The sequence below is a fragment of the Camarhynchus parvulus genome, chromosome 2 (assembly GCF_901933205.1).
Source record: "Camarhynchus parvulus chromosome 2, STF_HiC, whole genome shotgun sequence".
NCBI classification, from domain to species: domain Eukaryota; kingdom Metazoa; phylum Chordata; class Aves; order Passeriformes; family Thraupidae; genus Camarhynchus; species Camarhynchus parvulus.
The window spans coordinates 80,021,350-80,038,523 of record NC_044572.1 but is presented as its reverse complement, the minus strand read 5'-3'; the positions used below and the strand labels follow the sequence as shown (position 1 = coordinate 80,038,523).

General features: G+C 38.8%; 1 protein-coding gene across 1 annotated transcript in view; it reads right to left on the bottom strand.

Moving 5' to 3' along the window:
* Positions 1-425: 425 nt before the first annotated feature.
* The window catches only part of DAP (death associated protein), a 52,935-nt gene continuing 36,186 nt past the window's right edge, over positions 426-17,174 (bottom strand). The window contains exons 3-4 of the mRNA XM_030943734.1: positions 5,096-5,138; positions 426-3,420 (exon numbers count right to left, since the gene is read on the bottom strand). Coding sequence (XP_030799594.1) covers positions 3,301-3,420; positions 5,096-5,138 — 163 coding nt within the window. The 3' untranslated portion in view covers positions 426-3,300. The remainder of the gene's footprint in view (positions 3,421-5,095; positions 5,139-17,174) is intronic.

The following is a 17,174-nucleotide window of genomic DNA, read 5'->3' as shown; positions in this document are numbered from 1 at the left end:
TCTGCGATCATGTGAGTGCAGAGTCTAAGGATGCAACGCTGCACTATTCCCAGGGCAGTAGCCATCACCTCTGCACTGCATCACACACCTTTGCTGCATTACATACACACCACACATGCACTAAACAAGGGATGCCCAAAGTATCAGAAAGGGCCCAGAAACACTGCAGCAATTTCTCTGTATTCTTCAGCAAATCACTTGTGTTATGGCCTGCATGGTGTAAACTGCAGCTTTATGAAAAGCTTGCCACCTCTCCTAATTACAACACTTGCTCTTTCTGAAAGACTAGAACTTCCAAAGCAATGGAAAATGTTACATTTAGTTTCCTTTACCATCCTGGTTTATTACCAGGGTTAGATTCTCCAGCTTCACAGGGGCTGAGTGAGCATCTCCAATTTCATAGTGGAAAACAGCAACTCCCATTGTAGCTGGTAGCATCTACTTTTTATTTTGCATGAGACTGGACTATTCAAAACAGCTCATCCACTGTGTCATAAAACTTCAAAATAAGTTGCACTATCTATAAAACATTGATTAGTCATGCAGCAATCTGTAATAAAATCCCATAAATGCCACAAAGCTGCACCCTGCTGATTTACATTGCACTTACGGAGAAAAAAGAGCCCAATATACAACTTCATGCTTTATTGTTGCATTACTGCCACATTGACAATTACAGCAAATTTCTTTTGCAGTTATTTCAAGGTAACATCTGAACATCTCCTGTGCTTATATGCTATTGCAACATATTTTAAAAGTATCAATAACCATCAGTAAGAAATCCAGTTCACCAGTTATGATTACTTTGGAAAAGGTAATGCTTAGGTAAGGACATCTATGTATAAACATGGATACCTCCCAACAATATATAGCTTTCATACAGAGACATTTTCTAATCATATAGGAATTTCTGCACTCTAAAAGCCACTAAAGCTATCTTAAGAGCCATACCTCATTGTACAAACTTACATAACTATCTAATCAAAGACAAAAATCAGGTATTGTCTATATATGCTGTATATATTGCATTAATAACCAGGAGCAGTAGTTTGCAATTTGAAAGCATCCATGCTCCTTACTGTCAGAATGGAGATGTGGTGTGGCTTTCAGAACCGTTTTTACCTATTATAAGACATGGAGCAGAGGTACCCAGCCCCACCTCACCGTGTGCCTCCACACCAAGGTTTAGTTTCCCAGTGCAGTCAGTGGAGCCAAGAGCAATCCAGTTAATCCTGTAAGACTCTTCCCTTTGGTCAACGGTGCCATACCTAAGCTCTGCTGACTCTCCCGACTGCACCACCACTGACTACACCGGGCTCTAGGCACTGCTTCAGGTGCAGGCACAGCAGGAGGCAGAGCTGGATCCCACGCAGCTCCCCCTGAGGCCAGCAGGTACCAGAGGTGACAGCGATGCTCTGCACCATCGCTGACACAGCACTCGGACAGCTACGGCTGCACCACCAACCCCCTCCTGTGCCGTGCCTGCAAACATTCCTGCCAGCAAATCATCTCCTGCACAGAGTCCAAGAGGCTCAGCCGTGCTACCCTTATGAATGACTTGCTCAGGTGTGAATCACTTGTACACTCATAAGCAGCTACAAACAAGGCCTCTGCTCCACCGACATCAGAAACAGAGATCAGATTTGAAAAGTTACGCATACTCTAATACAGAATAATTCTTACAAACACCACTCGTTCCTTAAGGCAAGTATGGTTCCTCATCAAATTGGAAATAAGGACTGCATTTGCAGATTGTACATCCTTCCTTGGGTTTAGAATAAATATGTCCATGCATATAATTTGTAAAACATCATTTCCATTTCAAGCCTACGAAGAGATGGAAATGTCAGGTCCCTCGCTCCCACGCAAAGTGAGTTGTTCCATTTGTGAAATGGGCCATATTTCCCATAATTTTGTTGCTGTTGTTTTAAATCAGCTACTCAGAATATAATTATATCTGCAGAATTTAAAAAAAAAAGTAATTTTTAAACTTTTCCCACTGTTTTTTAACCACAAAAAACTGGTAAAGCCCCAAGTGACCTTAAAATGTCAGTGATTTGCCAGGTGAATGGCTGCAACATTAGCTCCCACTTTTTCTGACATCATTAGAAACTTTATAAACCTGGAGGCTTTATAAGCCAAAGGCTGTATTGTATTTATAGTCAGTTAAAAACAGAAGGACACTTTAAAATAGGTAGAATGTATAAAAATTTTTCCTGGTTTTTACAGAGGTGAGTTACGGAAGGAAAATTACAGAGCTAAGTGATTTTGAACTGAGAAATTAAATTATTTAATTATCTGGTAAAAATAAAATGATTGCTCTGTTTGGAAATTACTTTCTTTTTACTCCCTCATATCACTATTGTATTTCAGAATAAGAAGACTAGGAAAAAAAAAAAGATGTACAAAAGAGATTGAATCATAAACATATTTACTAATGGTACCTCTTAGTTTCAAAAGGTGATCTCATATTCTAAATTAAAAAAAGGAAACAGATTTTTCACCAACTTATTTTAAGTTCAGTATGGAGGGTCACGAACTCCTTCAGCTTGCTATTGGAATGTGAAATCATCACCTCAAAAATACAGCCCCCACTGAGACCATGAGATTACAAATGAGCTGTCTACAGCAGCAGTGTTCTTGTAATTCTGATTTCTCTATTCTCTCCATTCCCACAGACCACCAGAGGGAAGAATCTCAGCAAGACTGTGAGAGGGCAAAGGGGTGTAAAGAAGATTCAGCTGGATCTCTGCCCACTTGAGAATGTATGGGGGCCCTATCATCATCTCCCTGGTTGAATCCAGAGGGCACTGGAGTGGAATGCTATAGGATAATGAAGGCTACAAGGGTTCTACATAATCAAGACAACCAATGACTTCTCTCTCAACACACCCAACAAACTCCCTCCAGACAGTAAAGGTACCAGTACAAAAGGGCTGTTCTTCTTTACTGGCTTAGCATAAAAACTACATTAACTATCTGCTACTGTGAGTCCACAACTAAAAGTACAAATTTTAAGCCCATTAATCATATTATTCATACTGAAGTTTTTATCTTGGCAATAAGAAAATCTTATAAAAAAGCAACCCTGATCAGCAAATACTCAATACAGAATTTTCCATCTGGGATAACAACTGAACAATGTCTTCATTCTTATTAACCCTTGAGAATTAAAGTAAAAGAAACAGCATATTATTTTAGATGTCAATTTTACAGATTTGACAGTGTGACTACTAAAGGGTTTTTGTCTTCTCTTGAGAACAGTCACCGAAGCAGGCTGGCGGAGATCCTGGCGGGAGCTCACTTGCGAGGCTGGTGGATGTGCTGTTTGACATGCTGCGGGTGAGGAAGCTTCTCCACAGAAGGATGTGGCTTCTGATGAGCCACCTGAGCTGCAGCTGGAGGGAAGTCCTTATCACCCTGTTTGAAGAACACAGCAGGAAAAGTTTAAGGAATCTTAAAAGTGTACTTTCCAGTTCAAATTGATGCAAATTCTAAAAACTGTGAAAATCAGATGAAAAACAATGTTGCATGTTATTTTGGGGTCCCCCTTTACATATTCTATGTTTTTATGCTTATTAGCCAACTTCAAAATCTTTCTTATGCAAGCTTCACTTCTTCCAGTTACACACACTATCCAATAATAAGGTATCTCAATGTGATCCCATGGGAAAAAAAAATCAAAATATTCCTATCTTCAGATGTGCTTGGTTTCCAAGAAGCCACTAGAAAGAATAGACTATTTTAAAAGTAAGTTAAGGCAGCATGAAAAATACCTGCACAAAAAGCCTGCTGTAGGAATCAGAGTTGTAGAATGGCCGGGGTTGGAAGCAATCTTAACAATCATCCCACTCCAACATCAATGCCATGGGTAGGGACACCCTCCACTAGACCAGGTTGCTCAGGACTCCATCCTGAGGGATGCAGTTAAGTCACCCCAAAACCTTCTCTTTTCCAGACTAAACAAAGCCAGTTTCTTTAGGAAGAAAGCAGGATCTAAAACTACTTATGACTCAAATATTAGGGATGGCTGGCTTTTAAGTTTAACATGATCTTTTACCCAGGTCTGCTAGTGTTGGCTCTCAGGTGCTGCTGCTGGGCAGCCTCAGTCCAGGTGTAACCCTATTTGTCACCTAATTAGCATTGCCATTTCTAGGATCAGTCCCATGAGGCTTCCAAAAAGCAACAGGAAACAAATACTATTAGTGCTCAGTGACAGAGGGACAATAGTGCCTTCAGAAAGTGGGACAAACATGTCATATGCCAGAAACTCTGGGCATTTCACTGGCTCACTGGGCAACAATCTTATACTGTCTTGTTTTAGTTTCATTTTAATCACTATGTTAATTTGTTACATTTTATAATTTTTACCCTACTCCAACTTGCTTCCAGCATTCAAAGATCTGCTCTCCTCAGATGACATTTTCTGTCTTCTCTCCCCTGATGCTGCCAATTGCCCATTCCTTATGGGTTAAGGAAAATGGCATCAGCTCACTCTTTCCTATGGGATCTTACAGTAAAGCACACTACAACCCCCAGTGATGTAAGGTAACCACCACATAAAGCCATGACAAAACCCTGCCACAATGCAGGAATTACTGACCACATGATTAATGGCTAGTTAATACTAAGGATTTACAGGTCCTGTCTGCTCCTAAAGTCCAGGGAATAGCACCCTAAATCCCAAGTACCTCAAGGCACATATGGCAGCTGAAACACACTATCTTCAAGCATGTAACCTTACAGGCAGGAGGGTTGCTCCTCATCACAGATCAAGCTATAGCAGCAGTTTAATATGCAGCTGCTTCCAAAGGAAATGAATACAGTAATATCTAGCTTAGATATAAAAAGATGATCCAATAAACTTAAAGTGCTAAAATTACAAGAAAAATGGTGGAAATTATTTCAATGAACAATTTCACACAAATCCAGAAAGAATGCTCAAAGGGCCTTACACGAATATAGAAAACACAAAGCCTCCTCTCACAAAAGAGGAAGGGGTATGAAAAAGATTAATTTTGCTCTGATTGGAGGTAATTCTGAAAAGCTCACAGGAATTTTGCTATGACTGAGAGAAATTTACTGATAATCTTACCCTAGCAATGACACCGGAGATGAACACCGCTGGCTTAGGTGGGCTGAAAAAAATAAGAGAGATTATTTGTATCACTTATTTAGAAGGTAAAAATGAAAAGGAAATCATACATACAGTGCAAAAAAAAAAGGTGGCATTTTTGGAAACTGATTAACTGATTAATGTTTCAAACAGACAAGACATATTTTTTCTTCAAATGACTATTGCCTTAGTAGTACTTACTGCAGCCAGAACCAGACCTTTAGGTTTTGGCTGCTATTACTTCACAATGATTGTGACAGAAATAAGAGGCTAGTCCAACAATACTGCTTCTTAATGCTGAGTCTTTGTTTGCATTGGTTTCTTAATCCTCAAATTTTATACATAAACTGCCAGCAGTACTTTAGACTTAGTGTATTTGTATTGCACAATGAAAACTGCAGCTGGACTAAAGTCACTGCTGTGTTAGAGAATAAAATAAATTTCAAGTTTACATCTGTCAATCAAATGAATGAGGATTCTGAGTCTCAGAAAGAGCAACAGACTGTACTTTAAATCACAGATTTTCAGTACTTTAAATCACAGCTTTTCAAGCGGGTAGTCTATTATAAGAAAAAGAAATGTGTCTGTAATCAAACAAATATTAAAAAACATAAAGCAAAGCCTTTCCTGGTTTCTCATTTGCAGACCCTCCATCCACACCAACAGGAACAGACTCTCCACAGCCAGAGTTCTCTGTAGCTTGGTCAGCACGAGCCATTGGTTTCCCTGATCTCCTGAGCTGACCACCTCTACCTGGAGGCTACAGCACAGCCGTGTCCAACCGCTTGCCCTGCTGGCACTGCCAGAGTCTGAATTACAGACACAGCAACCTTAGTGCCTCTGGGGCAAGTAAAACCACACATCTGCATGGAGTCTGCAGAAGGGCTGGGACCTGGAGCTCCAGAAAATCTCCACAACAGGAGTAATTCTCCTGTAAGAAAACCATGTAAGCTGAGGCACTGTAGAGGGAAGCAGAGTGGGGAGCTGAAGGTGTCCCTCCCCCTGGGAACACTTGCAACTGAGGACTCAGAGCAGGTCCATTAACCTGGACCACAAGAAGGGTCCTACCCTGAGATGTTACAGCTCACAAGGCTGGAACAACACAAAGCACACACAAATCAAATGACTTATTAGAGGAATGATAGTGATTACTATGATGCACTTTACAACTACACAGCTTGTAAAAATTTATTAACATGATGTTGTGTGAAGTTAAGATAACAAGCAGCACAGTATTAGACTTGTTATAATGAACTCATAAATATTGCCTGAGCCCTGTGTAAGTCATGGTATCGCTACTCAGTCTCTGAACAGCCTGGTTATTTAACAAGGCTCAGCATCCCTCCTAGAAATTTTAAAAAAGTCAGAAAGACAAGGTTAGAAAAAAAGGAGAAAGCAAGAGAGTTCTGCTCTAAAATACTTCTATGGAAGAATAATAGTGATATTTCCTGCCATGAGAAATAACATTTTAATAGCTGTATTAGACCTTTTCAATCCAATTTTCTGTCAGTACAAACTAATAAGAAGCAAAGATCAATAGCAAAACACTTCCATTTCATTCTAATTATACTGAGCCAATTAGTACGTTCCAGTCTGCATGAGACTTACTGGATGCTGAGTAACAAACTCAAAGAAATAACTCTGACTGAGAAAATACAGATGTACTGCAGTGGCTCAAGGTACAATTCACACACTTACACCATGACATTAAAAAGGAAATGAACAGTAAATGAAAAAAAAAAAGTATGACAATTTATTCTTCAACTATACATGGTTTAGTCACACTCAGAGAAACTGTTTTTTGCTTGACATTATATGGTGAAAAAGTCAAATCAGATGGATTTTTTTTTAATATTCTTAACATGACCTTTCAATGTTCATTATGCTTGGATGATGCATGAAATTCAAATCAACATTTCCCCAGCAGAGCCTGTATTTGCTGAATGTGCCATGAGCTGTTCACCAACTACCACACTGTATTACCTGCTGTGCAGTTCATAATTCTTACTTTAAAAACAAGTGCAATGTTCTATGGCTTTTGCCAAAAATGACAACCAGAAGGAATCTCTTACATAATGGTCATTTCGAACACCTTTTACCACTGCAAATTACACAAATCTGCTTAGAAACCCCAGCCTCCTGTTGAAATGCCATGCTATTCATGTTCACAGGGTCCAAACTTGCAAGTGTTAAGTCTCCCAAGTACATGACAGAGCTGGATATGGTTAGACTATTGGGCAGATTTCTGTATTTATTTTAATTTAATTGTATGTTCTTTTGTCTCGGGAATTAGGCTGAAGATCCTGTAAAGATCATTGTCATTTTCTTGTAAGCTAAAATTCAATATGAGGTTTATGCTTCAGGTAGTACTTCAGAAGCAGCTAGCACATCTTTATAAAGACAAAAGTCAGCAGTACCATCTTCCTAGTGAAAACTATATTTTTCAGACACAAAGCATTTATCTTGAGCAATATCACGACATAACATATTCAGCCTTGTTTGTATGCAGTGGGTTCTGTGACTGCCTTTAGTTACAGTGCCTTGGAAACAGGACACTGATTAGGCTCTCCCACAGGTGTGTGGTAGGCACCACAACACCTCACTTAGGGCTCATGTGGGACACTCTAGGATAGTGCTGACACACAGAGAACAACCTAACAGGAAATCAGAGCTGCAAAAGGTATCTACTCCCCGATGCAGCTGGAACAGTTTTCTCCTTAACTTTCCCTCTTGTTTGTCATCTTCATGGATTTTTGACTGGACTCTCCGTCCTCCATACTACATTTCCAGCTTTTAAATAGAAGAACTAATGGGAATGCTGACGCAGCTTCCAGCTCAAGCACCTCTATCCTCCATCCACAAAGACCTTGCAGAAACCCTGGCATTTGTTTCTGGCTGCCCCAGGTTTCCATGATCAGCTGCAGGTGCACACAGTAATGAGGCTTCACCCCTCTATTTAACTTGTTACACAGGAAAAATGCTTCACTCCTACAGAAGACACACCAGCTTAATAGCAAGCTCATTTCCATGTATTAACTATCCTGTAGCAAGGAAAAAGGCCAAAAAGCTGGCCAGAAATTGGAATGATTGTGTCAGTATTTATGTCCTATGTCAATCCCTGACTTTCCTTACATTTTTACCAGTTACATTGTTTCAGAAAAAAATCTTTTAAAAAATTAGTATTATTCATTATCTTTGATGATCTATAGAACCAGAACCAGGCCAGAGCATATATAATCACACATCTATACTAATGAAGAATTCAACAGATCAGAGAAAGGCCTGGATAATCAGTCACTGATTCATGCTTTAATTTCATTCCTAATGAGAGAAATCTTTCCAGAGATGAACTTTGTCATAATAAATTCAATCTCTACTGCCAGACTCCCAAATCATGGGCTTTTGTGGACCCAGATTAGCTGCCAGGACCATAACTCCGTAATTGCACTCTGAGACATCTACTGGGATTGCAGTGTTGCAACATCACTCATTATCTTTCCCAAGAACTTCCTGAAAATAGAACAAAAATGGAGAAGAGGCACAGGCTATCATCGCTACATTTATAAAACACTTTTAAGTGCTTTAAATTCTGTTGGTGTTTTATACAAAGCACAACCTACATTTCCAGTATTTTGTAAACTGTGATGGTTTTTCTGAGGATATACTTAATCTGATGAAAATCGGTTTGACAGATGTTGTTTTGAAGATGCAGCATTCCTTTGTCTAGGCATCAGTAAACAAGAAAGCAAAAAAAAATATTTTCTGACAAAACCTGATTTTGTTTATACATATATGTGCTTTACAGCTATTTAATGCACACATTTATTTAAAGTTAATGAATAGTCACAGCTGATACTGTGTAAGGAACACAGCTTTGTGTTTGCCAAGACTGGTTAGTGTTTGTGTCAATACTTTCAGAGCAAATCCTTATTTTGTTCTAACATATGGAGAAAAAGAACACATCTGTTAAGATCTAAGTGTCCAGAGAACTTACCCTGATTTTACATGTGCGATGCTGCAGCTGTTTAACATCAGATTCTCTACTGGATTAATTTGTCCTGACTGTTCAAATAGAATAGATTTCTATTATTCCATAATACTTAGCTCTAATAGGATCTTTATTTGACATGGAAGGTAAATCACAAAGAAGATGAAATAACTTGCAAAGATCATTAACTAGATGAAACGAGGCATTGATAATACTAAAATCTTGTGCCTTCACCTCAGAGGGATTGGTTGAACTGAAGTATGACAGACATACTACAAACACAAACACAGTGACACAGGAGTTACTGTGAAATCTCCTAGAGGCCACAGAACACACATAATGCAGATGACTATTTATCCAACTCCATTAAAACAGAGACCCTGACTAAATCAGTTTTCTGATTCAACAGGGAAATTTGCAGTTAACTGTATCTCTATCTATAAATGCAGTGAAGGTGTGCACATACATGCAGAGGCCGGTGCACGTATGCACACAGAGATGACACAAATTCACAGCTGTTTCAGAGTGGTCCCGAATGCAGAACAGAGCAGAGCACCCTGCTGTGGGGGGGATGAACACCTGCAGCCACTCTGGTGTTTGATGCACCCAAATTACCTACTGCATCCCTTATCTGATAGGATGGAATGCATATAATGCTGGCTTCCAGCAGAAGTTTGAACAGCAGATCCAATCTGGAGGAAGGACTGTGAGCACTGCTCACAGTGCAATCCAAACCAAAGGGCTCCATTCAGAGTTGACAAAACCAGGAAACACCCCCAAACACTGCTGATGTCCACACAAACACAAAAGCTCCTAAAATGGGAAGTGGGTCTCACTGCAGCCACAGTGCAGAAGGTGAGTGCCCCATGTACACTGGCGATCAGAAAAATCAAAACAATATAGCAAGACTAAGAAAGAATGAGAAAAAGCAATAGTAAAAATAGTAGCTCACAGTACGCCTCTATTAAAATACGGTATTCAGACCAGGAACACCATAAGTGAAGAACAAGAGCGAAAAATATAGACAGAAAAAACAGCTGAGAGAGTACAAAGAACCCACATAAGGAGACAGCTAAGAACTCTTAGCATACAGTATACAAAGGAGTAGGTAATATTGCTCTCATCTACGCTTGTTACAGTATAAGTAGAAAGTGACACTTGCAGAAGACTAAATTTAAAATTATTAATAGCAGGTATCTTTAAAATAGAATTAAATGTAGAACCTCCTGAAAATAAGGCATTGATCTCAAAATTTCCACTACGCCAACATTCAAAACATGTTAGCCTATTTTAAAGAGGACAAAACTACACAGATGCAAGGTTTTGTCAGACTGGATGATTTTTTTTGTCAAAATATATTAGACTAAAGTTAAATCATTAAAACTGCATTAAAATAATCTTCTAGATGGAATTATTCATATTTATGATTAAAGAATGGGAATTATTCATATGTATCTTTTCATATTTGTGGGAATTAATGATATGTCTTAACACTGGTAATCACCTTTTGCTCTTTTAAGTAAGCCTGGCAAACAGATATATAGAATCTATAAATATGTGTTTTTCTAAGACTTTGGAACCACAAATTACATCATCATTTTTACCTACCCAAGAATAATGCTGGAGTTTGTGACTTGATGTTTCCTTGTTTTAATCAAATCATCCACTGGCATGTACTGTGACTCATAGTTGGCCTACAGCTGTGGAAAGCAAAGGAGCCATTTCTGTGACAGGCGTGGAGAAAGCAAAGGAGAAATTCCTGCAAACCAAAGAGATTACAGCACAGCACCTGGGGCTGCACCCAGCTCCCTGATCCTTCAGGCAAAGGCAGCACACAGACAGCATACGCTTGCCCGTCCAGCACCCTAAAACAGCAAGGACTTGAAAAGTGAGCAGAACCTTCCACTGATCAGCTTGCCTTTATTTCCCTGCTCATTTCCAAATAAACACCATTCACTTTCCTCACAATTAACTTAGGCAAGCAAAATGAAAACCATATATGAAATACTATGATCTGCAATTACTCATTAATCCCCCAACTGCCCCCTAATAAGAGCAGAAGTTTTGTGGGTTTTTACTTTTTCCTGGCATGATATCCACTCCATGAACAGGTTCCCCAAGTATTCTGAGCAGAATTTCCTTTTCAGTCAACAAAACGTCATACTTTAATCCTGCCCTTCTATTTCTGCAATTGAAACTATTGTGCCCAGTTGTTCAAATCATTCACCTTAATCTTCACGGTTGTTTGGGAATTTGTATTTTCTGGTTATGAAACATGAACATTAACTAGTCTTAGTTTCAATCTAATGCTTCTCTAAAGATGTCCAGATATGTCATTACAGGGATGCTTATTTGAATTTACAGTTGCCTTTGATTTTGGCATTGTCTGCAAAAATAAATTCTAAGATGATTAAAACCACACTGAGATGATTAAAATCACACTTCTCAGCAACAGAACAAAACTAATATCAGCTTGCTCATCAGCTTGCTTGAAATAATTTCCCATTGGTTATAATACATTTAGGTTATTAATTTTATGGACAGAAAAGTAATAATTAGTCTGACTGACCACCAGAGAGAAATGTTTTAGCTGATTGCATGGGGACATACAGTATCTGATATTCTACGATAATTTATTGTGTTGAGGTCATTTATCTGCCAAAGCTTTCAGATCTTTAAGATCATCCACAGGATGGCACTGTTGAACCTCAGAGTCTCCTGTAGATGAAAGAGGGAACAACCTCAAAAACATCCAGGTGCTGCAGCAAATACTAAAACAAGTAAAAAGCAGCATTTCCCCTTGATGGCAAATCTTGACGAAACACAGTGCATACAGAAATACACACAAAATTCTTACACGTACCTACAGATGCTACTTTGGGATACAACTTTCCTGTCTGCGTGTCTTAGGCTGTGCCCTGATACACCCCAAGAGAACACAATGCCCTATGAAAAAATTTTAATTACTATTTGTTTTGCTATTCACATACAAGCAAATCGGGTGTCCTGATCTTTTAATGAGGTGGTAAATGACTGGCCATTACATTTAATAGCAACTGATTGACATTCATTATTCTTACATTCACTATTAAGGCATTGCAGCATATGGCCTGATTAATCTCACCAGCCTCTCATTCATCTTTTGTTTTAGTTCATGTATAACCCATAAAAAGAAATTATTTAAGAAAGAGATCCACCATCTCTTATCTATATTGTTGTACATGATATTGCTATTAGAGAATAAATTTCTCTTTCAAGCTGCCTTCTGATCACAAAATGAAGATTTAAGTATTTCACCTTTTCCACAGACTCAGAGGATTTAGAAATAGTCTGCAATTCTCCAGCTGCTGGTTGATTTATAAAGGTTCCATCCTCTTATTGCAGTATCTCCATTAGCTCTTAGTGAACGCCAATGACCAACTTTTCACATGCAGCCACTCCAGCATCAGCCCACTTAATAATCTGTAACCACTTAACTGTGGAAAAAAGAGACCTATGAAAACTGACATAAAGTAAGTAGTGCTTAAATGGTGATGCAATTCCAAGGAAACTCTAAAATAAGGAAGGAAATAGGGTAGACTTCAAGCATTTGCAAAATTACCAAAGGCCATGGTTCAAAAGGGAGAGAAGACCAAATCTTCCACGTGTTTGTCAGGCGCTGAAGTGCATCCCTGTGCATGCTCCCATGACAGCAATACACTTCCATGCTGAGAATAACATGAGCATGGGCCTGCACTGCAGTGTCTTGGCTACAGAGATGTAGGAGCCAGTTGTGGCACTGTTGTACTCCCCCATCTCTCAGCAGATGAAAGATGGAGTGCAACTGGAAAAATAGCTTGATGCCATACTAGGAATAGAAGATGTCAGTGCAGTGAGAAAACCACAAGAAGATAGAAGCTGAGAAGGTGAAAATCTCATCACTTCTGCCTAGGTGAAGCTGTGTTTGTCTCAGAGCCACACAGCAGTGGCCTGAAATTTCCCAACCTCTCCCCTTAAGAGTTCATAACCTGAATCTTGCTTTCCAATGTTTCACAGTATTAATCATTCAGTAGATGTGCACCTTTCACTCTCCTACTGCTTTGAGCAATTGCAGTACCATTTGTTTCCCCAAAACCAGTGCAGACACGAAGTCAAATATGCAGGCATCTGCACATGCATAAATACTGCATCACCTTCCACAGCCATGCAACTGTAATGGGGAGCCTTCTCAACCCAATTTTACACTATGCATTCTCAATGGTTTCCATCCTACAGTCGCACTCTACTGTCACGTGAAGCTCTCCAAAGGAAATGTCTCTGCCCATAGCACAAGGTACCATAAGGTAGTTCTTGACCATTTCAATAGGCCACTCCTGGGGAAGCTCTGAACATGATAAAGGATGTTGGAAGGTCATGAAGATACTCTGGTAGTATCAGATGCCAGCTGAAGATTGTGTAAGCTGACTGTTCTTAGCCAAAAACTTGCTTTAGTTCAAACCCTGCCAAAGTTATCGACACAATTTTCCCTATTCTCCAGTGGCAAGTGGAGCCATAAATCATGTCATCCAGACATAGAGAACATTCTTTAAGTATGCAATTTTATATTCAGAGCTCACATAGGAGCAACAGAAGATGGAATTAAGAAATGTTTTTAACTTAACAGCTTACTTTTAATAGCAAGAAACTCCCTAGTCCCTAATACACTTAGCCCAGATAGGTTTTTACTGTGACACAAGACAAGGAACGAAGTTCTCTCAAAAGGATTCAGACATGGGTGCATCTTCATTTAAATGAACTTGTTGAAGTATAATTTCTCCACAGAGAAGCTGACCTCCAATGACCTGAGAGGAAGCAACCACTTGATTCCTCTACTACCATTACTGTGCCTGTGCTGAGAGGCGGCGGTTGGAAAGGCAGCGTCATTTTCCATCTAGAAACATCCAGTCCCCTGAACACTACCAGAACAGGCTGTTTCTTCCTTCCATATTAATCTTATGGGTTTAATCTGGAAGGTCAATATCAGATATTACTACAATCATCTGCAAAACTTCCACTGTCAATGGGACTGGGACTTGGTGCTATGAAAATACACAGAAAATAACCTTCAGGAAATCAATAGCAATGGGATTCAAAGCATTGTAATCTGAAGGATGTCAAGAGGAGTTCTTAGACACTAAGCTTTCACTCTGTGTGAAATAAATGTCTAGCTTTGTAAAGTGATAATAGAAGCCATGACAATTCAAATGGATAACAAATCAATGTGCTGTTAAATCTGAATATAGTACTAAAGCAGTACCCATTCACTTCAATGGGATGTAGAAATCTTAAAGCAACTACAAACTCCTGAACGTCAATACCACTAGTGATTTTTCTGTTAATCAAAGAAGAATGACTGCTACTTTTCTAGTTCAATCTCTTAGATCTGCCACTTCTTGGTGTTCTATTTCTTTGAATGGCTTTAGTAACAGCAAAAGCAATTCATTTCCTTAAAGAAGCACCATAGCACCCGCAGGGTGGCAGCTGACTACCTGGCAGCATTACCTTCTACCACACAGAGCAGGGTTAGACTACATTTTTTCTGTTTGTGATGCACATCTTTGCTTCTTTGCTTTGCTTCTATGGGACAAATAGATCAGCCTCTCTGAGGAATGAAAATAAAACATGCATGCACAGTCTCAGCTGAGCTTACATTTATTAAGCAGCAGCAGTACTAGTAGTACTTCATGCTGCAAGTTCGTACTAGTATTTCATACTGGTCATTTCCATGCACAGCACAACAGAAAAGAATAAAGATGCACTAAAAGTTACTCATTTTACTTTATCCACTACCTGGTGGGACAGTTCTGGCTAGAGCACTGTCTAAAGCCACATTTCTGATCTTCCAGCTGAAGGGTGACCCAGCAAGAACACAATTTTTCCAAAATTACTGTCTGGTGTCAGTACCTTTGGCCACTGCCTGGATGTTATAACAAGTGACAATATAATAACAGGAAGTGACTTAAGAAATCACTACCCTACTTACCTTTAAAAAGTGTATCTAAGTATCAGCTTAGGTTGGATTAGCAAAAATAACCATACCATTCCTCCGTACACTTCAACAATCTGTTTCTGTCATTCTGTGTATATTTGGACATAGAAGCATTTTAATTAATGGCTTTTTATTTACTAATGAATTGTGACATGATTTGTAAAAGCCTATTAATATGCAAATGCAGAGATTTCTCATGATTCAGGTAATTTTTACTTTTATGTAGTTCAATGGAGATCCAGTACATCAGTGTGAAGATTAATGAAAACATACACCACCACAATCAGATTTTCAGATAATTAAAAGGTGAAATAGCAATTGTCACAATAACTACACCATTTATCATACTCACAGCCAATTTGTAAACACTACTTTTCATAACTTTTCATAATGTGGGGTGACTCATAGCCTATTCTTTTCAAATTTTCCCATTTCGAAGAAACATTTTGTAAATAGGTGCTATTTCTACTACAAAAATGTATTTTCTATTATTTATCTCTTGATTCCATTACATTTCCTTATTTCCCCTCCCACCTTTAAGACTCCTCAATATGCTGGGACACAGAGCTAAACATGTGTGAATGCTGACTATTTTAAGAGTTCAGTGTAAAACACATCCCTGCTGAGTTTTCATTGTGAAAGCAAGTGGTTAGAGGGAGCTCAAGATCTGCAGCAGCAAGAACCAGAGGAAATTTTTCAATGGTACTTTTTTGGCAGAGGGTACAGGTAAGGTAATGATCCTGTCCTTCTCTAACAGCCTTTTAGCCCCCAAGGACTACATCCCAAACCAGTAGTTCTTGCGGTTGTTTTTAATCGCAAGACATTAACTACGCAACAGTGGCAAGTTAATCACCAAACTCTTTATTTTCTATGATGTGATGACTTTGGATAATGTATTTCCAAAGTCAGTGCTTTCCTGAGAAAGCATCTCTGTAACTTGCAGCATAATCACTTCACACGTAAATACATCAGGAATTTGGAACTTGTAGCAACCAAATTTTGCTACAGGCTGGAGTGTAAGGACAATGCACTGCCTGACTCAGCTGAACTCTTCTGAATTCACATGATCTTAGACACAGCTGAAAACCTTTGCAATGAGAAGTCCTAAAAATACTTCAGAGGAACAACAGCACCAATTTAGATCTTATAGTTCTTCCTCTTTTTTTAATCAAAGAATCAGGGAGAAGATAGAATGTATACTGGCCCGGGATTGCTAAGTCAAAGAACACAGGAAAGGATTCAGACAGTTATCCTGCTTTCATCAGGAAAACATCTCATGGAAGAGTGTGAGACAGAGTAGAAATCATACTGACAGAAATGCATGTATCTGAGAAAGGCCTCAGATTCCATTAAGGCTGTACATTCTGGTTTGATATCTTACAATACAGATTATCTTAAAAAACTGAGCCCCCCACCCAAAAAATCTAAGTTTACATTTAACTGAAAAGTAGAGGTATTATTTGAATATTTTATTTAGAAGAGAGCTGCAAAACATAGAATAGCAAAGGTCAGCAGAATGCAACAATGCTAGAAGTAGCAATAATGTATTTTTGGTGTCTATTTGTTGTCACTTCTCAGTCTCTGAGCGACTCCCAGAGCACCTACTCATGGCAGGTGCAAATAAGTCATGAGGCCAGACTGCATTTGAGGCTGCTCAGACACAAAAAGCTGTGGTTCAGTGAAAATCTATTCTCTGAATAGGGGCTGAAAAAACCCCAACACATGCATTACTACAGGTTTTGGTAACAACCAGACAGCTGTGACTTCAAAAAGCCCAAAATAAGAACACAAGAAGCCAAATCAATGTCTGAGATATTTACTGCTTGTACTTGTATTCACTTATAATTCTCCTTTTACATTATATTCTGAGATCACATTTTATAAACTGATACATGTAAATTTTTGACCAACAAACAAGTTTGCACACACCTTTAACATCAAATGCCTACCCATTCATTATGTGACCACCAAAAAAAAATGCAAAAAGAGCAGGTGTAAAGTGAATGTCTTTATTTTTTATCAAAAGGACAAATAATTTTCATCCTCCATATTTATGGAAAAAG